This window comes from Vespula pensylvanica, chromosome 16 (assembly GCF_014466175.1).
Source record: "Vespula pensylvanica isolate Volc-1 chromosome 16, ASM1446617v1, whole genome shotgun sequence".
In the NCBI taxonomy this organism is placed as follows: Eukaryota; Metazoa; Arthropoda; class Insecta; order Hymenoptera; family Vespidae; genus Vespula; species Vespula pensylvanica.
The window spans coordinates 2,456,727-2,483,940 of NC_057700.1; the positions used below are offsets into that span (position 1 = coordinate 2,456,727).

At 30.5% G+C, this 27,214-nt stretch overlaps 1 protein-coding gene across 6 annotated transcripts; it reads left to right on the top strand.

Annotated features, from left to right (window-relative positions):
- The first annotated feature begins 978 nt into the window (after window positions 1-978).
- Window positions 979-26,931, top strand: LOC122634919 (glutamate synthase [NADH]). Of its 6 annotated transcripts, XM_043824443.1 has the most exons (35): window positions 979-1,455; window positions 7,567-8,036; window positions 11,487-11,615; window positions 11,946-12,076; window positions 13,136-13,262; window positions 13,473-13,601; window positions 13,729-13,872; window positions 14,019-14,107; window positions 14,234-14,438; window positions 14,600-14,760; window positions 15,672-15,777; window positions 16,916-17,038; window positions 17,416-17,418; window positions 18,029-18,249; window positions 18,355-18,454; window positions 18,566-18,900; window positions 18,993-19,233; window positions 19,342-19,479; window positions 19,671-19,856; window positions 19,945-20,228; window positions 20,303-20,468; window positions 20,545-20,745; window positions 20,842-21,231; window positions 21,481-21,815; window positions 21,908-22,046; window positions 22,138-22,451; window positions 22,526-22,685; window positions 22,770-22,930; window positions 23,022-23,287; window positions 23,365-23,762; window positions 23,871-24,116; window positions 24,242-24,409; window positions 24,518-24,631; window positions 24,731-24,887; window positions 25,021-26,931. In XM_043824443.1, the coding sequence occupies exons 3-35, from the start codon at window positions 11,496-11,498 to the stop codon at window positions 25,155-25,157; spliced, it is 6,195 nt and encodes a 2,064-aa protein (XP_043680378.1). In that variant the 5' UTR covers window positions 979-1,455; window positions 7,567-8,036; window positions 11,487-11,495; the 3' UTR covers window positions 25,158-26,931. The 6 variants fall into 6 exon arrangements, 5 of the variants coding, with proteins under 5 accessions (XP_043680378.1, XP_043680376.1, XP_043680379.1 ...); XM_043824441.1 differs by lacking the exon at window positions 7,567-8,036; XM_043824444.1 differs by lacking the exon at window positions 979-1,455 and having other exon boundaries at window positions 7,511-7,686.
- Window positions 26,932-27,214: the final 283 nt, after the last annotated feature.

Genomic DNA, 27,214 nt, shown 5'->3' on the forward strand with positions numbered 1-27,214 from the left:
TTTTTTCAAACTCGCAAGTTTTTATTACAAAGTAAACATTGCATTAAATATCAGTTACAAAGTGAACAGTTCTCTGCAATTAATGAAAAAATAATGTTTCCCAACTTTTTTGAAATAGTCGATTTTCTATACGAATTTTTCTTTTTGCCATGATGGAGTAAAGTAGGAGAATAATAGAATATAAAAATGCGAAACAATGGAAAATAATAATAAACTAATGAAATAAAAAATAGGGTGAATGAAACAAAAAATCAAATATAGTGGGGATCCTCTCCTCACATTTTACTAAAGAACAAACAAGTAAGAATGTGTATCGCGAGTCGTTAGTTCGACTCTCTTAATTTATATCAATTTACTGTCATCTAATTCTTGGTAGTGCTGCTATCCATAATTTGCTTCTCGATCGGTAAAGTAGAATACATTAAACACGCAGAAATTATTTTCGAAATTCGATAAATTTGACATATGTTACTCTTATTATTTAATACATAGAATTTAATATTCAATATATATATATACACACAAATATAGTATACAATAGTAATAATATATATATAGTAGCTTCTTTTAAAGAATGTATATATAATATTAATTATGAAAGTAATAAGAGCCAACTTCACTTATCAACTACAAGACATCTCTTCCTATTTTATTTGTCTCTTATTAGAAAAATATATTTTTATAATATATATATATATATATATATATATATATATATATAAAGGAAATTATTATAGACAATCTTTTTATGACATAGTTTTTAAATTTATTTGTACAAAATTAATTTTCGATTCGAGGTCGATCACCTTCGTTTATACAATCATTGCTTGTACAATCAGAGTTTCCAATTAGTCGTACCTTATTTCATAGGTGGCGTTTTCGTACCTTTGAACACGGTGATTGGTCGAAGCCATTCAAGGCCAACCAGTCAGCTTCTACTTCAGTCAACAGAACAGTAGATTTCTTTTGGTAGGTAGGTAAGCATAAACGAGAGACGGTTAGGTCTCCGCGCGCAATAATCCGTGCTTCAACGAATCTCACACATTTCTACGTTTTCGCGGCGTACAGAGAGTTCGTTCCGTTGCTAAGAGCATATATTAGAGATATTAAGGAGATTAAGAATACGAAGATAATAAGACGTAATCTAAATCATAAGAAATATTTAATCTGTGAACAAACAAAAAAAAGACCGGTCACTTATCAATTAGATTTCCTGTTTAGACAACGTTTTTCAAATCTTGTCGAAAATTCAAGCTTGCCTTACAGAAAAGAAAGAGAAAAAAGTGAAGAGGGGAGAGGTGGTGACGAAGGAGAGTGGTGGAAGGGGAAGGAACGTGGAAGCCGGTAAGAACGATCGATCGTGAAAGACAAGACCGTGTCAACCGTTCAACATCATCGAAAAGAGCTGCATATTTCGAACGTGCTACACTTCCTTCGAATTTTATCGAAATTCAGGTAAATTTTCTTTTCATTTTTTTTCTTTGTTCCTCTTTCATTATCACTTCCTATTTTTCGTTTGTATATTAATACGAAGGATATTAACGATAATCGATTTTGATGTGAAATTTCGATTATCGAAAGCTCTTTTTATGGCATGCAGAAGAGATATATTTAGTTAGTAAAAAAAAAGTATCATGATCACGATAAACGATCGACTCGTTTTTGAGCCTTATTTTTATGAAATTCCTTCTTGAAGATAACTTATAATCTAAAAGATTCCAAGCATCGAGTTTTTTTTTTCTAAGGATTTTATTTCTTAATATTTTTTACTTCGAATGCGTGTTTTTTAGACGTTGTGTGTTATGTGTGTGTGTGTGTGTTGTGTGCAGGCGCGCGCGCGTGTATGTGTATAGATGTTATTCGAAGTACGACAGTTAATCGATAATCGTATATAACAAAGAATCTGCTTGATAGAATCGCGTACTCAGCATTGTTGAAATTCTTTTGTTCGTTAAAACGCTCTCGAAATATGCCGTTATATACGACTTTAGAAAATCTTTAACGGTTTTACAATGTAGAAGAAAAAAAGAATACCAATTTAAAGAAGATGAATTTAACAATAATCAATTTAAGTAGCTAATAGTCACCATTTTCTTTTTACTTTTTAATCGAATTAATATCGAAATCTGAAACTCGACCGTCTTTTGTTTCTTTTCTTGAAAATGGCGGAAAATGAGTAATCGTCAGTTTTTATTTTGAATTATTATATACCGTAAGTAATGTACACAAATTAATAAAATATATTGCTATTAACTGATTAGATATTTCGACGAAATTAATTTAGTTTTTATATGTAAATGAAATAGCTTTGAACCAACTTCAAGAATCTTTCTTTTTTTTTGCAAATCTGTTATACGCTATATCGAATTATATAGAATAATTATTCAGCATTCTATTTCCGAACGATTTCATATGTCGTTTATATCGACTCTAATAAATGATTAAACGGTAGATTATAATAATTACAGATGATAAATTGATGACACATGGCATATCATGAAACTTGATAAGTGTATTTACTAATATTAGTGTTAAAATTCATGGTCACGTAATTTTGATTATTTTCATTCTGTTGATGATAATACAATATATACTTTGATATTCATTTTTTTTTATGATTAGTATGAAACAAATAAGAATGAATTATTTCCATGTTTTGCAGTTTTTAACCTTAAAAGAATTAACAATTTTAATTATTAATTATGCATTTATTATTAGCTATCATCGATCATGTTGATCGATTAATTATTGATCATTTATGAATTATTATGTTTTGATCTTCAATATTTAATGAGTACAATTTTAGATCGAATTTATAAAGCTTCAATTGATTTAACGTATATGAGAGTACTCAACGAACCGATCGATAAGGATCGAGAAAGTTTATAAACATAACCTGACATTGTTATTACGCGATTCTTTTTTTGAATTCCAAGTAATGTTTAATAATATTATATTGTTGTGGTAATCTCTTTTACTGATATTTATACTCAAATATCCAATATTTTCTGACGCCTTAAATATTATTACAACGCAATATTTTCAATGTTTTGCTATTGGAAAAAGATTTGTAAATCAATTTGTTTTTTATTTTGTATCCAAAGTTTTCCATATTTCTTAACAATACGAGTTATAATTAAATATAAATCAAATTCTTAGTAAAGAATAAATAACAATTTTTTCATATTATACAATTCGTTTTCATAGATAAAAAAAAAAAAAAGAAACAATTAAAGCTTATACAAGATCAAGGCTAACCTAGTTTTTTATCAAAAGGAATTATTCTCAAAACTATAAAGCAAAACTAACGATGTATATCTACATACTCACACACGAGATTAAAATGGTATCTATATATTTGTTTTACGATTCAAATATAGAGAAAGGAATTGATAGTTTCGTATGACTTAATGTTATAAGAGCACAGTTCGTTGAATAATACGTACGTAGAATATAGATAAGTGATCGAAGTATATCTTCCGTTACGATAATCAATGAGTTAGTTGTGAAACAGAAATATATAGTCTCTCTCTCTCTCTCTCTCTCTCTTTCTTTCTCTCTCCTATTGTATGATCATAATCAATAATGATAGCGTTTGGAGGAGTATCACCAAAGTCGATCGAGCGTCTTGTTTATTGTTCTTTCTGTTAGTAAAATGAAATATGGGTGTGGTCGATGATAGACGGACAGAAAGACAAAATAAACAACGCTATGGAGTAGTTTAAATCGCAAACACAAGTCATGAGATGAGCACGTGAAACCACGGTGTTGCTGACAGGTGCGACGCAATCCTACTTAAAGGAAAAAAAAATACAAATATACTTTACCATTATACAAACTCACATAACAAATTTGTTCAAGAGTTAGTAACCTTTTTATTGAAAAGTCAAACTCATTGAACACGTGATAGGCTACTTAAATAAATAAAACATAGTATTTCATCAATCCGATATTGTATGATACAAATATATAAATAACAATCAATACTTTTATATTGTATAATATAATATATAATATTGGTTTGATCAATAATTAATCTGGACTTTACAATATTTTATATCTAAATAAATAATATTTTATTGAGTATATCTATATGAATGAAATGAAAATGATGACATTACTTATTAATCGGTCTGACAGATATTATATATTTCTTTTAACTATAAGAAGATATTCGACATTCATCGAAGACGGGATATGTATATAACAAAATCGAAATTACGTCGAATTATGCAAAGATAAAAATGATAAAGGATGAATTGTGAGCATTCGAAAGTTGTGAATCATTTTGTCTGCCAACGTATGTTTGTAATCGCATTTGTTTGATAAGAATGTAGAAAAAAGGAAAGATTTAATGTGTATTCGGATGAGAATAATTATATACTCATATGCATATTTGTTTATACGATTTGACAATTTTTTTTCTCCCTCTGAATAACGAGGTATAGGAGAAATCATTGTTCATATTTTTGTAATAATAATAAAAAACAAAAAGAAATAAGGAATTATTAAGATTACATAAAAATGAAGATATAAATAAAATAATAAAAGAAAATAAGGAATTGAAAAGATGCTCGCTTAAAATAACGCCAAGTTTGTTGAACGAATAGTACAATTGAGGAATGTCTAATGGTACATGATGTAAGGGGTTTTGTTATCAGGAAATATTTAAACCGTGTACATAATTCTTTCGTAACGACACTCGTACTAATTGCTGGTATATCCTTATCTTACAGATGGTTTCTTACAAATTGTTCGTAATTCGTGTCACTGTGACGGGACGAATATATTACAAGCTTCCTTATTATCAGTCGGTCATCAGTCGTTTTATTATTAATTTATATAGAGGTACCAAAACGAGAGAAAGTGGATATTTCTTATTTTATAATAATTTATCTTTTTTTATATATTCGCGAGATGGACGCGTAGAAGATATGTATATATATATATATATATAATTTTTTTTTCTATTTCGTTATCTATTTATTTTATTCATACACATTTTTCATCAAGATGGTACAAAGATCAACGGATTATTTTCATAATTCTAAAATATGAAAGATTTATATTTATTGGAGAAATGATTAATATTATTGAAACTTCTCAAAAATATCTTCTTATGCGTTTACAATTAATAAATAACATATTATAGATTACCCTAGGACGAGAGAACCAATTGACCTTGATGCTTTACCGATAAATTTGAATGTCTTTGCAAGGTCGATAGAAAGAGAGAGACAAAGACAAAGAGACAGAGAGAGGGGGGGGGGAGATGATGATGAAATCAAGGCCTAGAAATTGAAATTTGTTTTATAATTTTTTATCGATCATGAAATACTGTAAGAAAAGAGTGAACTTTAACAAGCTAATTAAATGATTTAGGAAAAATAAAATTAGTTATCCATAAATCATGATTTTTCAAAATGAAAACAAATGAATCACATGAAAGTTTAATTCATTGAATTTATTATTGTCAAAGACAGAATTACAAAAAGTTAATAACGAGACATATATCATATATCATATATGAACGATCATAACTTTTGTTGATAAGATCTTTTCATATCTAATATCGACTAATATCGACTAATATCGACTAAATAGAGGATATATTCTTAAGTAAAAAATTCATTTAATGACTTTACTTCAAAACGATAACAAATCGTAGATTATACATCTCGTTTTATTAACAAATGTTAAAATATAATAAATATTGAAAAACGTACATATATATTTTGACGTTGAAAGAAAGTTGATCTATCGAGAAAATGTAAATCAAATATTATTGCGTAGCGAGGGTATAACATTTCTGATACATACCTACTGATATATTGGCAAGATGCCACTTGTAAATTGGCAAGGATTAGATTCGTCAGTCATTCTAACATCTTCGAAAGCTATACAAAATTCCTAATGCGTATCGTCTAATTTCTTAGATTCAAATATAATTCAAGAAATTCTAACAGGAAACTTAACGTCTTACGTTATATTCTTTCGAAAGTTTTTTTCTCTTCTATTTTTCTAATTCGTTTTTTTTTTCTTTTTGATAAATATAATCTATATTTCTTCTTTTTTTTTTTTTTTTGTAAAACAATTTTAATAAATTTAATCTCATTTTTACGTAATTTTCAAACGTAATAAAAATAAAAACAATTTCCTTATTTATATTTCATTTATATAACATACATGTACATATTCACGTGATCGTATGATCGATATATAATTGAAGAAATTGTTCTAAATGTTAATTACATATATTTTTGATAAAAGATCGAATCAATACGAACAAGAATTGGATCGTTTTCTTGCAAACGTAAGCGTCGTCATTTAAAATAGAAGTCTTATTCTAGTGATTTCGCAAATGCGATCGGAACATACTTATATCTATATATTTACATGCATACATCTTCGTAACTAATTAGGAATGGAATTATTTGATCTAAGGATACTCGTTTGTATCTATCTGTTTTCAGAATCTTTGATATAAGTACGTTGCTCTTCATTATCGAGTTGGATGTCTTGAGAAGACTGATTATTTCTTTTTTGTTTTCTTTTTATCGATCATTAGAAATAAATTGTTATGTCTAATTTATCATAATTAAACTACCTATCACAATAATATTTGATTAGTTTATCTTTCATTCAAAAAACCGAACTCTTTGCTCGGTCAAGTCCATGGTCTAAGTTCTACCGACAATCAGTATAATATTATCATGTTTAATTAGAATTTTCTCATGTTTGCGATCGTCGATCTCTTTCTCTCTCTCTATCCATCAATCTATATATCTATCTACATATATATTTATCTATTCTTAAGAAAATAAATTCTCTACAAATTCATCTCTCTCGCCTAGCGTATCTTTCTTAATGGAAGATCCCAATTGGCGATCTATTAATTGTTTTAATTAAGTTAGCATTCTGATTAGCGAACTTTGTGCAATCGATATATCATCTATGATGTACCTGTAAATTATTCCCCTTGAGAGATTTCAATTAGAATCATTGACAGATTTTTGATGTTCTAAAATTTATAAGGAAGAAGAAAAAGGAGAGAGAAAAAAGGAGGAATCAACAAAGTTATATAAGATCGATGAATTGTAATCATACGAATTCTTATACGATGACGTTTACAAATGATTGTTAATTAAATCAATTACGATGTCTAGAATTGAATGATGTGAGAATAAATATTCAATAATAATTATGACGCAGAAAGGAAAAAGAATAAGTAAATAAATAAGTAAAAAAAATAAAAAAAAAAAAAATTAAAAAAATAAAAAGAGCTTTTGAACGACGAAGTACCTTGCACGAGTTATTAACGTGAAATGAAGCACTCGCCGGAGACGTAGTTGGCAGGATGTGGTGGGGAGGAACGGTAGAATAGTAGGCAGGATGGGTAATGTGGTGGGAGAAAGCGGAATAGTAGGAAGGATAGATGAGCGGGGGGGGGGGGGGGGGGGGGGTGAAGCGGTACGAGTGGTGGTAGCTCGTAGGCAACACTCTAGTACGTAGCCTCGTCCGAATCACCTCGAGCTCCGTCCTTATCTTCTTAACTTGTTTTTTCAGCGTGGTTAACTCCCGCCACTACTGCCGGTCTATTTTACGAGTTCCTTCTTCGCCAGTTCTGTTCTATTAACGGTCGAGGTCCACGACTGACGCCTGTGTTACAGAGAAAAGGAATAAGAAGTACGATTCGCTAACTATAATAACTCGTTCCTCTTCTTCAAAATCCGTAATTAAAACGAAAAAGGGAGTCTTAAAAAAGATTTTCTTCCATTTTGTTTCTGATAATAATTCAAGTTCAAACAAGTTCGAAGTTCAAGAGAATATTCGATCGTCGTGGGAGGTCGGTGTCTCGTCTGTTGACAGACTAACGAGAATTATTGTTTTTTCTTTTCTTTTTTTTTTCCCTCTCCGAAAAAGAAGAATAGAAAAGGACAGTGCTCTGAAGAAAGAAGGATAAGAAATTCTAAGAAAAGAGAATTCAATAGGGACTTCGTTTCGGTACTACGCAGTAATTTTTCTTCCTTTTGAAGGTGAGTTTTCAATGCGTATGTGTATTGTGTGTGTGTTGAGAGAGAGAGAGAGAGAGAGAGAGAGAGAGAGAGAGAGAGAGAGAGAGAGAGAGAGAGAAGAGAGGGAAGGGAAAGGGAGAGCGAGAGAATAAGAAAGACTATAATTTTGTCCTTTGTATAAGTTTGATTCGTTTTATTTAGCGAGAACATAATTTTATATCGTGAATTTAAATGAATCGTCTGGAAGAGAAAAAAGTCTGGGAGAAGAAAGAAGTCTCCTTCTCCTTGCGTATGTAAATTTATGACGACGCTCGTTTGTAACACAAAAAAAAAAGTTTGTTTACTTATTTCGACCGTCAGAACATCTCAATCTTCGATTTATGTCGTTATGAATGAGTAATATTTATATGTGGTAGTTCTTATGAAATTCGTTAGAAACATTTTTTTTATTGCGATCTTAAAGAGGGCGATAACGTCGAAGGTTTTATTAATCGATCGAATGCATTCGATAACTTCAGTAATTTTATCGATCAATTCAAATTTCGATTCGAGATATTTTTTCTTCTTTTTTTTTTCTTTTTTTTTTTCTTTTTAATCGTGGTAAGAATAATGATATAAATAATTAATACGCAATGATCACAATTGAGATTAAAAAATCGTTTGATAACTATAACGATAACTGTTGTTACATAAAAAAGTGGAGAGGAAGAGAGAGAGAGAGAGAGAGAGAGAGAGAAATAGGAGATGGTGGAAAAGAGCTTATCGAATATCATGTAATCGCACAGTTACGACGATGAATGTCAACGATGACGATGATAAAATCTTTTGTTAAATAGAAAGCAAAGATGTACGCAAAAGCAATGAGAATCTGATCTAAAACTAATATATGAGATGTTTTTTCGATATAACCTTACAATCGATAAACCAAAAATTGATGTTTAATAAATTGTAACTTGTTATATATACTAAATTATAAACGATTTTAATAACGTTAGCGAACGATATATCTATTTTAGTTATCATATTATTTTATTTTTGTAATAAGAAGCTTTCAAGGAAATACGTAGCATCAAAAAGATTTTATACGTTTTTAAGGTTATCCCTTATGATTTATCTTATTGTCGTGTCTATACAAAAGTTGTTATATAATATTGAACATAATATTATTTATATTAGTATAATGTATATTTAAAAAATATGAAGAAGTTTGGACACACACACGCACACAAACAGAGAGAGAGAAAGAGAGAGAGACAGTAATAATTAAGTATGTGACATTAAATTTATATGAATTTATATGAACGATTGGTAAAAAACAGCAAAATGAAATTATGAAATATGAACGAACGTAAAACGAAAATTGATAGGAAAAAAAAAAAAAAAAAAACAGGAAAGAGAAAATAAGAATTGGATGAAATGAATATGCAGTTGGAATATATTCCCGATATGTTATCTTTCGTAGATGTTGCACTGATGGCGTCGTACTTTGAGCTTACATATATATATGCGCACATTAATAATCATTTGACATAAGTAATTGCGTGAAATTACGCAGATACAGTTGGATAAAAATAGTAACCACGCGTAAGAGTTCATTGATATTTTTCTATTCTAATCGATCAATTTATCGTATGTACTTTGCGTCAAATATCTTATCGTATTGTATTGTAATCGTTAGTGTATATATATATATATATATATATATATATATATATGACAAATATATATATGTATATATATATAAATATATATATAACATTCGATACGTATTAATCGGTTAACATGGGACAAGGCTGTAAATGCGCGCAATTTAAAACGATACCACGTGACCTCGCGCGGTTTTGAAATACGAGGCATATATCGTTACGTCTTTCTTCTTATTCACTTTTTTCTTTTTTTTTTCTTTTTTCTTTTTTCTTTTTTTTTTTAAATCATTTTCCTCATCAATTCTATCGAGGAAGGTCGATCTTATATATCGAGTATAAAGTTTTCTTTAGTGCTTTAGTTTGAAACAAAACCGATTGGAAATTTAATCCTTTATTTATTTCTCTCTCTCTCTCTCTCTCTCTCTCTCTCTCTCTCTCTCTCTCTCTTTTTCTCTCTCCAATAAATATTTTCTTTCCGAGATTACAACATGGCGTTGGTTCAGGTTATTATTGCATACCATATTTTTGTAACACATTGTATAATATATTTCGTAATATATTTTCAATAATTTTCTTAAAACATTGTTCGTTTGCTTCACGAGAATACTCGTGTTTGCATAAGTAGATGCAACTTATATAATTGCATGTAATTGTTAAAGTATAAAATTTTGTATAAATCGTTGTTACGTAGTATCGTTTAAATCTCATTGTATGGCATTAATTTTGATATTACCAATTTTCTAGAATTTTTGAATTTAATTTATTTATGAATGTAAACAGTGTGATTACTTTTAGAATATATAGCAGCCGGTCAAAAATGTCTTAAAATAACTTGGATTTTATTTTTATGTATATGCTAGTTCGATAATCTCAACTCAAAAAGATTTCTTGTTTTTATCGTTAGGATTCTGACTTCATCTGTTTGAACGAACGAACGAACGAACGAACGAACGAATGCGTAGGCGTGAGATTTATTGATCCCTACGTTATTTGGCTTTTCGCATCATATGACGTAACTATCGTACTTACCTACTCGGTGCATGGTTAAATGTGATCGAAACTCCTCGTGCATGAAGCAAGAGAGCCGAGATTACTTTCGAAGCGATCGATAAAACATGTATTCGTACATATATTGCGCGTTGTTCGACTTTAGAAAGTGAAATGCATTAAAATTCGTCGTCCATTGAACCAGAAGAATTTAAGAAAATTAATTGTTCGAGACACTCCCTTTTATCGATTGATTATTTTACAGGAAAAGAAAAAAGTCAAAAAAAAAAAAAAATTCATTTAATATCGTTGTAAACCTGATTGTTAAGTTCAGATTCATGATATATTACATAAGTAGTTATTCATTACTATTAACGAGCGACATTTTCGAGCGCGCGCGCGCGCATGTCCGCGCCCGCAATTATGCGTATGTGTGTTACACAAGGAATATTAAAGTCGTAGATATAGATTGAAGTCATTTCGTGAACAACACATCGGAATAGCTTTGGAATAGCTTTGGAATTTATCTGTTAAAACTCGTTGGTTTTTTTTTTTTTTTCTTTGCTTTTCTTCTTCTTTTCTTTTCATCTTGCTTAAAATATTCAAGCCACATTCGAGTATATGGTAACGTATGGAAATTTTCAAGTCAATCACACGTTTTATTCTATATATATATATATATATATATATATATGCATGTAACACCTTAATGAATTTCTTGATATTTATTCAAGAAAAGGATATATGTATATATAAGGAATAGAGAAGAAAAGAAGAAGAATAAATATCGATTCAATTGTTCTTAATTTCTTTCTTATCTTTTGTTTCTTTTGTTCAGATTGAAAACATGAGTTCTGGCAATTATTGGTCTCTTCCTCCGAAACAAGGTCTTTACGATCCAACACTTGAGAAAGAAGCATGTGGTGTTGGATTTATCGTTGCTATCGATGGCAAGAGATCTCATAAGGTAAAATATTACAATATTTAAATACAAATGATATTTTGTATATTTATACAGGGAATCTTCCAAAACGTTTTGATTAAATACTTCAGGATGGCACCGTTTATAACTTCAAATACTTCAAAGTATTTGAAAGCAATCTAACGCGATTAATTTTTTATCATTTAATATAACAGAGTGAAAAGAAGAAAAAAGGAAAAAAAAAATGTAAAAAGTTGTTCCATGGAATCCTCTTGATATACAGTTCTGAAATATGGATTAAACTTTTTAAAATATACTGCGTATATTTCTATAAGTTACATTAACCGTTATTAATGATCAAAATCAATATTTCAGATTATTCGAGATGCGCAGACACTTTCCGCACGGATGAATCACAGAGGTGCATGTGCTTGCGATAATGATACCGGTGATGGTGCCGGTGTACTTTGTGCTATACCACATGAATATTATGCGGATGAAATTCGGTAAGAATATTTCCAAGTATTAGAGGAAATCTCATACTCTCATCTTTCGACGTTTCTTCAGAATTTCTACAGCTTAATCGAGTGATTGTATACGTCAATAGCGATAATAATGTAATAGTGATAATAATTCAACAGTTTGAATTTTCTCATTCATGGGGATAGAGGATGAGGAGGACAAAGGGAGGGAGGGATTTAATCAAATATATATATATGTATATATATATATATATATATCGTCCTTTCTTTACTCTTATCGAAAACTTCCGCAGTTAATAGCATTAATGTTCTCTTATAATTAAAAATTTTATCAGAAAATTTAACAGATAATGATACGTTGTTATCAGGCCATGACAGTATTAATAAACAAATACAAAATGTTAATATTATTGATTCTTATGTATTATCTATTTTTTTTGAACTTGTCTCTTTTTGTAAAACTGTGTTATGCTTGGAAATAATCCAAAAAAAAAAAGAAAAAAAAAAAAAAACTGTTATCTTTTTTCAACCAGAATTGGTTTTCAATACTTGTATGTACGCATTCGTACCTATAAAATATTTTATCATTTATTTCTTATCATGAATTATTATAGCTTTAACTGTGTTCAATGGAGATGATATGTCTCTTTCTGTGTATGTACGTGTGTAGCGTGTGCGTGTGTGTGTGCATAATATATATATATATATAAATATATATATATATATTTATATAGATAAGTAACAGATTGCATAACTCCGTAATAAGTTTGAAAGTTGACTCTAATTTGAGAGTTCCGTGCGTATCGATAATCGTGCGCAATTCATTGGAACTAATCCTCCGCATAATACTATACGTGCTATCAATTACATGGATCAGATGTATACGTATATGTGTATATACATATAAATTGAATATTTAAGTGTTCGTAAATTTATAGTGTGTATGTGTGTGTGCGTGTGTTCGTGCATGTGAGAGAGATAGCTTATGCATTAGAATAATATTACCGATAGAATACAACTGTGTTTATCCAATGATTTCAATTGATTGATTTATTTCAATAATTGATAAATTTATTATTTTAGCGAGCAACAGAATATTGAGTTGCCTAATATCGGACGTTATGCTACTGGCATACTTTTCCTTGATAAGAATACCCATAAGGAAACTGAAGCTGCATTTGAAAAATTAGCTGAAGAATGTAGTCTAAGAGTAAGATCTTAATTTTATCCTTCTATTTAATAATTAATTATAAAAATATTTATTATACGTATTACATTATATAGTTATAATTCTTATTATATAATGCAGCAAATTGTGAAATTAATATTTTGCAATCAGAATACCAATTCTTAAAATATTTATTTTATAAGTATAGTAATATTATAAGAATTTTACTTGAAGAGGAACAATATTTTATAGGTAATTTGTTGGCGCGATGTCCCAACGGATGACACGCAAATTGGCCAAGTTGCAAAAAAATGTGAACCTTATATGCGACAAGTATTCGTTACGGGTGATCAAGAGGATAAAGAAATTCTTCAACGTCAGGTATTATTATTGTGATAATTAAAATTAAATGAGATAACTTTTTATTAAATTATTTTTAATTTATTTTCAAACGAAATTTTTTTTTAGTGATATCTTACAATGTATCATTGGTTAATCTATTTTGTAGATTTTTGTATTAAGAAAGAGATCATCTCATACCATACCTAAAGCAGAATTAAGATATTATATTTGTTCGCTCTCTTTGAAAACTGTTGTCTATAAAGGCCAACTTACAGCAGATCAACTCTGGTCATACTTTGAGGACTTAAAGGTAAATATTAAATAATTTCTATTAATCCACGTATATATATATTTATAGAATTTAGACAAAGAAACATTTTAAATGGTTGCATAAAGTCTATATACGATATCTAAAATTTTTCTGTATATAATTAAGAAATTTTGTTTTTATTATAGTCACCAAAATTCGAGACTTATTTGGCATTAGTTCATACAAGATTTTCCACAAATACATTCCCTAGTTGGGAAAGGGCACACCCATTGCGGTAAGTAAACAAGATCATCATGTTCTGAAAACAATGTTGTCTGTAACAAGAAATAGTTGTATGTTTAAATATAAAAATATATCTGATTTATTATTAATAAAATTATATAATCCTTATATCTCATAGATTACTCGCGCATAACGGTGAAATCAATACTTTGCGAGGAAATGTTAATCTTATGAAAGCTCGTGAGGGGGTTATGAGCAGTAAGATTTATGGTAATCAATTGAAAGATCTTTATCCAGTTGTAGAGCCAAATCTTTCGGATTCTGGTGCAGCTGATTGCGTACTTGAATTTTTGGTAATGGCGGGACAACGTTCATTGCCTGAGGTATAGCCATAATTATATATATTATCTTACATTGATCTCTATGGTACAGTAATAAAGACATAACTTTTATTATAATCGTGACTTCGATGGAATTGGTTTATTTCAAATTGTAAATTAAATCAAACAGTTTTATAAGATGTAATACATGTATAATTTTTTAGGCTGTTATGACTATGGTACCAGAGGCTTGGCAAAATGATCTTACAATGGCTACGGAGAAAAGAGACTTTTATCATTGGGCTGCATGTTCTATGGAACCATGGGATGGTCCAGCTCTACTGACATTCACCGATGGTCGTTACGTTGGTGCTATCTTAGACAGGTAGAAATTTATTTTACATTTTACCTCAGTTTCCTATCGTTTCCATGAGGTCTGATTAATTATCACGAGTAGATTCTACTACTGCTAAACTTATAATATTATTTAATAAGAAGAAGAAAAAAAAAAGAAGAAGAAAAGATTAACATAAAAAAAAGTATAAATTTATAGAAAGAAATTATCTGTATTTTTTTATTATGGATATGATGTGCAACAGTATTGATTCTACTCGTATGGATAGTACGTGTCGTGTAATAGACATGTATCTGTCATCAGACATGTTAAAGTTCAAAATAGGAATTCTTCAATGAGTATACGGTGTCATGAGAATGGCTAACGATTAACGGTACATAGTATTTAAATAGAATGATATGAAAAAAGAAGCAGAGAATTCGTTTGAAGGTAAACGTGGATTGGTAGTGTAGAGGGAAGACAGGCCAAAAAAAAATATATATATATATATATGATAGAGATTAACAAAGAAATAAGGGTAACAAAATTTGATTGCCATGTAATATTTTTGTTCTTCGCGTTTGCTGTTGTTATTATGTCATAGACTTTTCTCAACTTCATATTGTAGTTGATTATATATAAAATAAATGTATCGTATCGCTCGCTTCCCTCTGCGGTTCTTGGGTGTCGGGCAGTACGGCGTTTCGTTGCACTGCGTGGCGTCGTACACAGAGCTTGGAATAAAATCGGTGTGTTTACGATGACTTACGTCGTTCCAACTGTCTCTCTGGGGTGCCTAATAAATGAAGGTAAAACCGGATTGATTAGGTGTGTGCGTGTACAGAACTATATACGAATGCGAGCAGGAAGGCAAGCGAACAAACAACAATATAGACAGCAGATACTAGTTTGCGACACAGAGGTGATAATAAAAAAGACTTTTTTGAATTTTTGTTTGGCAGAAATGGCCTGCGCCCCTCGCGCTTCTACGTCACTAAGGATAACATGATGGTGATGGCGTCCGAAGTGGGCGTCTATGACACACCGCCCAGCAATATAATCCTGAAGGTAATCAAGGAATTAAAGGAACCAACGAATCTCTCGGCTCTCTCAATGGGAATTTTTCAGCAGAATTAGCTCTTCTGATAGTGCTAATTATTTAAGTGTGTACCTCGTCCGTCGTCGTCCTCGTCTCTATATGATGCCATCTCTATCTATCTCTTTCTCTCTCTTTCTTTCTTTTTCTCTCTCTCTTGCTCTATATTATTCACAAATATAGAGGAATTTTAGCTCTAGGGAAAAATAGTTTTACAAGGAGGAGGAACTTATCGTTTTTCTCGATCGAGGCCCAGCTGATCGAGTCTTCTTCTACTATCTCGTTCAAGATGAAAAAAAAAAAAAAAAAAAAAAAAAGCAGAAGATGAACGCTACTTAAGGATTGCGTTAAGATGCATTATAGCCAAGCAATATAAAGCGGACCATTCTACGAAAAACGCTTCGTATATACATGTTCATTTATCATACATAATTACTTTTGCCATTATTCGCATTGCTCCCATTTAACATTACTTTGTGATTCATTTCCCACGTACGGATTAATTATTTTCCCTTTTTATAAAAAGCTTTTTTATAAGGCTCTCTCTGTATATATTTTACTTTCTTTCTTTCTTTCTTTTTTTTTTTTTTATATTATACATTTCTATGTATGTACTTGTGACACTTGAAATTATTAAATCGATTTTGATCAGGGATAATAATTATAAAGTCGTGAGAATAGAGTCATTGAAAAAGAGAGTCGCGTGTCCCACGAGGGTGAAGTTATCTGTGTACAAAAGATAGTGAATTTAAAAAGAAAAAGAAAAAAGTATTGTAACATAATATTGTTATATCTGTTTTCATTCTTCGAGGTTGCATCAGTAGAATGTTCAACGAAAACATTAGTTACTTCATCTGTTCGGTAAGGATAGAATGACACCGTCTAACATGCATATGTTTTTATGCTATTGTATTTATTGTATGCGTAATGGCAAATCACATGCTATGTTTTATTTATTTTTTCTCATGTCATATGTATGATGTATAATTTGTCATTTAGGGACTAGGTATGTATAAAGCAGTAGGACCGTCATCCAGTGCTGTCATGTAAATGCCGATCATTTGTAAAGTTTAATTGAAAATGATTATTCATGCTTCGTTTTATTTACAGAGCCGTTTGAAGCCTGGAAGAATGCTCCTTGTTGACACTGAGGAAAAGAAGATTATACAAGATGTTGAACTAAAACAACACATTGCAAGAAGCAGGCCTCATTCTAAGTGGCTCAGAGAACAGGTAATTGATGCAACTTTGTCTCTTTTTTTTTTTTTATATATATATATATATATATGTATATTTCTTTTTTTACGATAAATTACATTCTTTCTTGTTATGCTTTTTGTCAAATTATTACTTCGTTATATCTATTGTTACGTCAAATCATAATCACGTGTCATAACAATTAATGGGATGCACACTTATAACAAAGCCATTTATTATTATAAAAAAATTTCTACTAAATATGTGCTTGGGTGGCACAATTTTGATAACATTATTATTGGGTGTGATTTAAGTCACGAAGAGAAAAGTGTTCTTTTACATAGAGAATATACTAATACAAAATAATCTTTTTCAATTTTCCTATGTGCTGACATCCATCGTGTTGTGTGCAGAGGGTGAGTTGTAACCTTGAAGAGAGGTGTTGTAAGCTTAAACCATGTTGCTAATTTATTGGAGCACTGTATATTTTTGAAAATATTACTTATATGTGTGTAAATATTAAATTAGGAAGCAGTATGTTGGTATCTATAGAACTGTGTGGTATAAAGCTTCTTATATCTTTGTGTTTTTTTCATCTATGGTTCATCCACATTTATAATATTTCGATAGGATTGGGGTTCGTTTCATACCTTCTACTTTCACTATGTAGCACAAAAATTGGAGATTTTTTTCATTTCTCATTACATAGATCAAAAGATATTTGCAATATTTTTCTTATTATAGTATTTGTTTCATGATAAAAAATTTAGTTTACAGAAGAACATTTACTTGCATTTATTACTTATTCATTTTAAAACCTATTTATATATTTTCATTATAATAGTATGCTTTTTAATATTATCATTGCTATATTATCAAAAATGTATTGGAGAAAATATTGTAGGTACAATATATAGTTTTATCGTTTATATATATTCAATTGTGCTTGTGAATAATTAGTTTTGCTTTCCTGTTTTAAGCTTGTTTAAGTTACATTTGGTAACATTGAAGCTTTCTTAAAAACAGATAACGATGGATGAAATACGTGCTGCTCATGCTGCTAATGGTGGTACATTGAATACATTCGAGAATGGATACAATTCTGAGGTTCAGAAAAAAAATATTATCAATGGTCTTAATGAAATTTCTGCTGTTAATCGTGTCTGGGGTGGTGATAAAAGATTGTCTTTGTATGGATATACATTGGAGACCATCAACTTGCTGTTACTTCCAATGATACAATCCAAGTAAGTAATATATATCTATAATTCAATTATGTAATCATCTGATACATTGAATAGTTTGTTATTTATCTTTTTATTACAAACAAAAATTTATTTTATTTTTATCAGAAAAGAAGCTCTTGGTTCCATGGGTAATGATGCACCGCTTGCGTGTTTATCTCAATTTCAACCTTTACCATACGAATACTTCAAACAATTATTTGCACAGGTATTTCAAATGTTTATATCCACAATTCTCTTTTTTCCTTATTTTCTTTTTGTATTCTTTTTTCTTTTTAATTAAGTTTATAAAATATATTCATTTCATCTTTTATACCAGGTGACAAATCCTCCGATCGATCCATTCAGAGAAAAGATCGTCATGTCAATGCTCTGTCCAATTGGCCCTGTGAGCAATATTTTGGAGCCAAGTGAACTCCAAGTACATAGATTGTTCTTAGAACAACCAATTTTATCTCTTGATGATCTTGAAGTTCTTAAGCAAACCAAACATCGTGGATGGACAACCAAGGTCATTGATGCAACATATCCTGTAGAAGACGGACCTCTTGGTTTGGTAAAGACTCTGAACCGTGTCTGTAATGAAGCTAACGAAGCTGCTAGAGGTGGTTATCAATTAATTGTATTATCTGATCGACAAGGTGGTTCAGAAAGGTGAAATTTTGTTTCGACGATCTAAATCATGATGAGTGACTTTGACTCTTTACACATACATTCATTAATTTAAATAACTTTCGATTATATAGAGTTCCAGTTAGCAGTTTATTAGCATTAGGAGCAGTACATCACTTTTTGATCGAAGAGAGACAACGAATGAAAGTTGGTCTTATCCTGGAGACTGCTGAAGCTAGAGAGGTACATCACATATGCGTGTTACTTGGTTATGGTGCAGATGCTATTTGTCCATATCTTGTATTTGAAATGGCTAAGAATTTAAGAGCAGATGGAGTTTTTGACTATACGTATACCGATGAAGTCATATATAAGGTAAAATTTATAAAAAATTATAGATTAGAGATTAAATACAATTTTTTTTTTTTTTTTTTTTTTTTTTATATATATATATCCGAAGTCGAATGCATATATTTCTTTTAGAATTATTCTGAAGCTATGGAACGTGGCATAGCAAAAGTAATGGCAAAAATGGGAATATCAACTTTACAATCTTACAAAGGAGCACAAATCTTTGAAGCAGTTGGATTAGCCGATGAAGTGATAGATAAGTGTTTCAAGGTGCGTTAAAAATTACCATAAATTGTGCCTATATATTGTAAATATCACTACAAATGATTATATACTGGATCCAATTAATGATTAATTTATGATTCAATCGAACACATGATGTATTTGGAAGAGTAAAAAAATTTTGCTTGAAAGTGATTGTATATAAATTCTTGAAAAAAACTTTATGCTTTTATATCCAGGGCACTCAGTCACGTATTGGTGGAGTAACATTTGAAATATTAGCTAAAGAGGCATTTGAAAGACATCAAATAACATATTGGAATAAACCAATGGACATGTTAATAATTCGTAATCCAGGTATTTATCACTGGCGATCTGGTGGAGAAAAACATATCAATGATCCTGGCAGCATAGCTAGTTTGCAGGTAAATGATATTCACTAAACGTAACATGTTTATAGCTATTACTATTTATTTTTTAGAAGCAATATAAATAATAAAATAATTATTTCAGGATTATGTTGTTTCGAAAAGCAATAATGCTTATGAAAATTACCGTAAGATATCAATGGACATGGTTCAAAATTGTACATTGCGCGGTCAATTAGTAATTAAAAAATTAGATAAGCCAATAGACATAAACGAAATAGAACCTGCTTCTGAAATTGTTAAACGATTTGTTACCGGAGCTATGAGTTTTGGAAGTATCTCGCTTGAAGCTCATACCACATTGGCAATAGCTATGAATCGCATTGGAGGTAAATCCAACACAGGTGAAGGTGGTGAAAATGCAGACAGGTTAATATTTTTATCTTGTTTAATTTCTCATTATATTTTTATTTGCAATACAAATAAATCTTGTTTTATATCAGGTATCTTAATCAAGATCCAGAATTTAACAAGCGTTCGGCTATAAAACAAGTAGCCAGTGGTAGATTTGGAGTAACTTCAAGTTACTTGGCTAATGCCGATGATCTTCAAATAAAAATGGCTCAGGGTGCAAAACCAGGAGAAGGTGGAGAATTGCCTGGCTACAAAGTAAGCGGTATTCCTTTAAATAATAATCTTCTGTAATAATATTTAATTTTTACTTCAACGCATTTTGTTCATTTAGGTCACTGCAGATATTGCTGCAACCAGACATTCTGTAGCTGGTGTAGGTCTTATTTCACCACCTCCTCATCATGATATTTATTCGATAGAAGATTTGGCCGAATTAATCTATGATCTAAAATGTGCAAATCCTAATGCCCGTATATCTGTCAAATTAGTATCAGAAGTTGGAGTGGGTGTAGTCGCAGCAGGTGTGGCAAAGGTATATTTGTTTAGTAAAGGCCATTCATAGAAAACGAGTAATAAGAAGTTATAAGAAAAACAATTTAAGATATAACTATTGTAAAAATATATATAGGGTAAAGCTGAACATGTAGTGATATCTGGTCACGATGGTGGTACTGGCGCTAGTAGTTGGACAGGCATTAAATCCGCAGGCCTTCCATGGGAATTGGGTGTAGCGGAGACTCATCAAGTTCTGACATTGAATAATCTTCGATCACGCATGGTAGTTCAAGCAGACGGACAGATGCGTACAGGTTTTGATATCGTAGTTGCAGCATTACTAGGTGCAGATGAATTTGGTTTCAGTACAGCTCCTTTGATTGCTATGGGATGTACTATGATGAGAAAATGTCACTTGAATACTTGTCCCGTTGGTATTGCCACGCAAGATCCTGTACTTAGGAAAAAATTCGAAGGAAAACCGGAACATGTGATAAATTTCTTCTTTGCGCTTGCCGAAGAGGTATGTTATATAACATTGATCGTATAATATTAAATTATATCTTTATGATGTATTATAAAAAATGTAAAAAAGAAAAAAAAAAGCAAAACGAAGGTGAGGCTACTTGATACAGTGAACAATGTTACACACGACATTGTAGAGTAAGTTTTGTAGGTATAAGTGTTTCTTTACGGAACAATGAAAATATTTCTTTCCTTTAAGTCATTTATCTTTATTCATGAAGAATTTTTTATTTGCGTGTTTTAACAGGTTCGTCAGCACATGGCGAGTCTTGGTATTAAAAAATTCCAAGATTTAATAGGCCGTACAGATTTTCTTAAAGTACGCGACGATATAGCTGTTGAGAAAGCTAAGACATTGAGCTTCGTAAATATTCTACGAAATGCATTGGATTTAAGACCGGGTGTGAACATTCATGGTGGTTCTATCAAGCAAGATTTTCAATTAGAAAATAGACTTGATAACGAATTGATTCGATTGGCTGAGCCAATATTAAATGGTAAACAAAAACGTGTTGATATTGAAATGAATATTAACAACGAATGTCGAGCATTTGCATCTACGTTGAGTTATCAAATATCTAAGTAAGCAAGCACGAAATTGTTCTAATTGAACTTTTAAAATCATGTTATTTCAAATTTATGAATTGAACATTTTTTTGTTTGATATTCTATAGACAATTTGGTGAAAATGGTTTGCCAGAGCATAGTATTAACATCAAAATGAAAGGTTCAGCAGGTCAAAGCTTTTGTGCTTTCATGACGAAAGGTATTCACGTGACACTTGAAGGAGATGCTAATGATTATGTAGGAAAGGTATGCATATTTATTATTAAATTATTATATATATATATATATATTATTCGTCCATTTTTTAAATAATTTTATTACTTTTTCATGATGATAGAGTCTTTGTGGTGGTGAAATAGTGATATATCCACCGAAAGAATCAGATTTCAATTCTGAAGCTAATGTCATAGTAGGAAACGTTTGTCTTTATGGTGCAACTTCTGGTAAAGCATATTTCCGAGGTATCGCAGCTGAGAGATTCAGTGTTCGTAACAGCGGAGCTGTTGTAGTTGTCGAAGGTGTAGGTGATCATGGTTGCGAATATATGACTGGAGGATGTGCTGTTATTCTTGGATTAACAGGACGAAATTTCGCTGCTGGAATGTCTGGTGGAATAGCTTATGTTTTTGATGTTGATGGTTCATTCAAAAGGTAAATTCTTATCTATGAAAATATTGTCTCAATCCCTTCAACATCTTTTACATATATCATAAATATTATTTTAGCAAATGCAATCCCGAAATGGTTGAGCTACTTCCACTTAATAACACGGAAGACATTGCTTATGTAAAACAATTGTTGGAAGAGTTTGTTGAAAAGACTGGTTCACTTATTGCAAAGGATTTGTTGAATTTATGGCCTGAACCAACGACCAGATTTGTTAAGGTATTTTTCTTTTCATTTTTTTTTTCCGCAAAAATAAATTTATATTCAATTTTATACCACAATATAATTATACAATCGAAATAGGTATTTCCTTACGAGTATCAACGAGTATTGGAACAACGAGAAGAAACAAAGCAAGAACAACCGATTCTTAATGGAAATTCACAGACTGATTCAAAAGTGAAAGATATCGAAGAAGTTGTCACAGATGGAGAAGTAGCACAGAAAAAATTAGACAAGATAAGGTAATTAACGATTAAGATCGAACAATTAAATGCTACTTAATCCGTTTTGAAATCAATGAAGATTACATTTGCATACGTTATATATTCGTAGAGGATTTATGAAGTATAAGAGACATACAGAATCATATAGAGCAGCCGAGAAGCGTATGGAGGATTGGGATGAGATTTATAATTTCCAAGGCGTAAGAAAAGGATTACGTACTCAAGCAGCAAGGTGTATGGAATGTGGTGTTCCATTTTGTCAAAGTAGTTATGGTTGTCCACTTGGAAATATTATTCCTAAGTGGAATGATCTTGTATTTCATTCCAATTGGAAAGAGGCGCTTAATCAGCTTTTACAAACGAACAATTTCCCAGGTGCGTTAATTAAATAAATAAATATATATAGTATAATTAAATATATCAAATGTATATTTAATTAAATCGGATTGTAGAATTCACTGGAAGAGTATGTCCTGCACCATGCGAAGGTGCTTGCGTACTTGGCATATCAGAACCTCCTGTCACTATAAAAAATATTGAATGTGCAATAATTGATCATGCATTTGAACAAGGATGGATTCTTCCGCATCCTCCAACAACAAGAACTGGGCGTACTGTAGCAGTAATAGGTTCTGGTCCAGCTGGTTTAGCTGCTGCACATCAATTGAACAAAGCTGGTCATTTAGTAACTGTATATGAAAGGAATGATCGTGTTGGAGGATTATTACAATACGGTATACCTACAATGAAATTATCCAAACAAGTTGTACAAAGAAGAGTATCTTTACTCGCTGCGGAAGGTATAGTTTTTAAGACGGGTATTGATGTCGGAAAAGATATTACTGTTCAGGTAATATTTAGATAAATTTCTTTTTTTTTTTTTTTTTTTCATAACAAGAATTACAATTATCCTTATCAGTAAATATCGATATTTAATTATATATCACGTTTCTCTTAGGAATTAAAAAATCAATACGATGCAGTATTACTTTGCACTGGTGCAACTTGGCCTAGAGATATACAGATTCCTGGTAGAGAACTCGAAGGAATTCACTTTGCTGTTAGTTTTCTAGAACATTGGCAGAAAAAGCAGATGGGTAATGAAACCCCACAGGATTTGCGGCTTATGGCACAGGATAAAGACGTTATCATATTAGGTGGTGGTGATACAGGCTGTGATTGTATTGCAACGTCTTTACGTCAGGTATCATATTTTAATATTTTTATTGTATGATTAATGCTGATAGTATAATAATACTGAGAAGATAAAGACAAGTTTTCATTGTTTTTTTCTTTTTTCTTTTTTTTTTTTTTTATAACATTATATAGGGTGCTAAAACTATTACTACTTTTGAAATCTTACCTGAACCACCTGTAAAACGGGCTACAGATAATCCTTGGCCTCAATTCCCTCGATTGTTTAAAGTAGATTATGGTCACGAAGAAGTGGCTTTGAAATTTGGTCGTGATCCTCGTCAATTCAGTACTCGCAGTGAGGTAAATAAAATTATATATTAATATATTGCATTAACATACATATATATATATATATATATATATATATATATCAATTCTAATTCAAAATGAATTAAATTTTGTAATTAGGAATTTTTGGACGATGGTAATGGACATGTGAGTGGTATCAAGACTGTAACTGTAGAATGGACAAAGGATTCTACTGGAGGTTGGAAAAACAATGCAGTTCCTGGATCTGAGAAGGTAGATGGATAAGATAATTAATAAAAAAAATGATCATTGGGATAACGCACGATTCGTTTACCATTTAATATATATTAACTATTTATTTCATTCGTGCAGATATATAAATGTGATTTAGTTTTACTTGCTATGGGATTCTTGGGCCCAGAAAAATATATTGCTAATGAGTTGCAAACGAAAATGGATGCTCGTGGAAATTATGAAACTCCAATAGGCAAATACAAAACTAGTTTGCCTGGAATCTATGCAGCTGGAGGTAACAGAGTTTTTCTTTTTTTATAAATAAATAAATATATTTATATATATAAACAATATATATAAACTATATAAATAATATATATATATATATACACACATAATTTGACAATATAAAAAATTTTGATACTTAGATTGTCGACGAGGACAATCGTTGGTTGTTTGGGCAATAACAGAAGGAAGACAAGCCGCAAGGGAAATAGATATTGATTTAATGGGAACGACTGGTCTTCCCGGAGCTGGCGGTGTAATAACTGGCGTTGTTGCATAAGAGGTAGATGGAAAGAAATAAAAGAAGAAATTCTCGAACGAATCATATCGAAAGCCATCGAACGATAAATGGAAATCGTTCCGTGGGTATCTGTCAAGTGGTGGACACAGAAGTTGGCTTTTTCAAGTATTTTAGCATAGCTAAGAAGCTGATGTATAAAGAGCAGTAAATATCAGAGGTATAGCAGAGATATTTAAGTTAAATAATAGTTGGTAGCAGCTCTATACGAAAGTATTGATATGAAAGGTTAGATGAACTTCTTTATATCGGAGAAGAATGGTTTATCCTCTCTACTCAAAATTATTCATTTTTTTTTTGGACTTACTTTCATTTCATGGAATAATATCTTTCTATTGAGAGATTATCATTATCATCATCATCATCATCATCATCATCATTATCATCATTATCATTATTATTATCATCATTATCATCATCATCATCATCATCATCATCATCATCATCATCATTATCATAGACTATGATGAAGAATGAATATGTAGAGAAGATATCGATATGTTATATTATATCGAGGTAATTAAAAATTCGATTGTCCGAGATAAGCCAATAAAAGGATTATATACAGCAGGATTATGAAAGACAATAGAAAGATGGTACATACGTGTTTTTGAAACTGATACGTTTCTTATTCGCTATTGATAGTGAGATGAAAGTGTCATTAATAATTTATTATTTTTGACAGAAGTAATCTCATTCTTTATAAAAAAAAATGTATGTACATTTTCTGTCACATTATGTGATATATATACATATATATATATACGTATATAATATCGTGGATTTAAAAGAAATCGAAAAAGTATCTTTTACCATTCGCGATTAAAAACTTCAATTGAATGATATCAGATGTTAGTATGAAAAAAGAAAAAAAGAAAAAAAAAAGAAAAAAAAACGTAACGTAGAAGTACATACGTAAGATTCGTAATCTCGGTTGCAGTTCGATGATCATTATCTACTTAAAACTTTGCCTGCTGATGATCAATCTGTGTGCTGGTTATTTTATTGGATTATTATATTGTTATAATATTTCTTGAATATATTGAACAAATATGATTAGCAATCATTGATTAGAAAAAGGAAGGGAAAGGAGAATCCAGTGACACATACAGCAACAGTAGTAGCAGCAGCAACAGCAGAGTAGTATGCAAGTATTTTTCGAGCCTATATTTGCCTATAATAGAGTCTTTCTTTTCTCTTTTTTTTTGTTTTGTAATAATGCATAAAAATGGGCTAGCTTGAAAAAAAAAAAGAACGGAAAAAAATTACAGGGTAGGCTAAATGTTTTTAATGTTAAAAATCGAATACTCTTTTTTGAGACTTTTGAAGACTAATAATGTTTTATTGTCAAACTGTAGAACTCACTCTCTATAAGCCTATAAAAGCTCCTCGGTAAAGAGTTAATGGTTTTTAAAATCACTTAGGAATTTTTGGCCTAGCCTGTATAAGAAAAAAAAAAAAAAAATGATCATGTACCGTTAATGATAATAATGATAAAAATATCATCGATGATTAATTTAAAGTAAATAGTCGATCAATTGACGATGGATTTGTAATAATAACCATTTAGAAAAAAGAATGTATGCACTTCTCTCTAATTCGGAAGTATTCAAGGTTGTGTGTCTCGTATATTTTACGACAGGTATCTTCTAGAATCCGGCATTATTATATGAACCGGTACTAAGTATATGATTTGTTTTTACACACATTATTTTATTTTATTTTTTTATTTTCTTGTTTCTTTTTTGTAAAATAATTTTTTTAGATTTGCAACAAACACACATTTATAGGCTATGATTAAGTGATGGAATGAATTAAGTGTGATAACAAAGTAGATAATTTATTTACACAAATGCCTTTATGGCATTGTGTATATACGCACGAGGCATTTTATATATATATGTGTATATATATATATATATATATATATATATATAAATTTAAAAGTGTTATAAGTGAATCATTAATTAATTTTTATGTTCACTCGCATTGTTATTGTACATTTCAATAAGTACAGATATATCCCTTAGATAACGTGA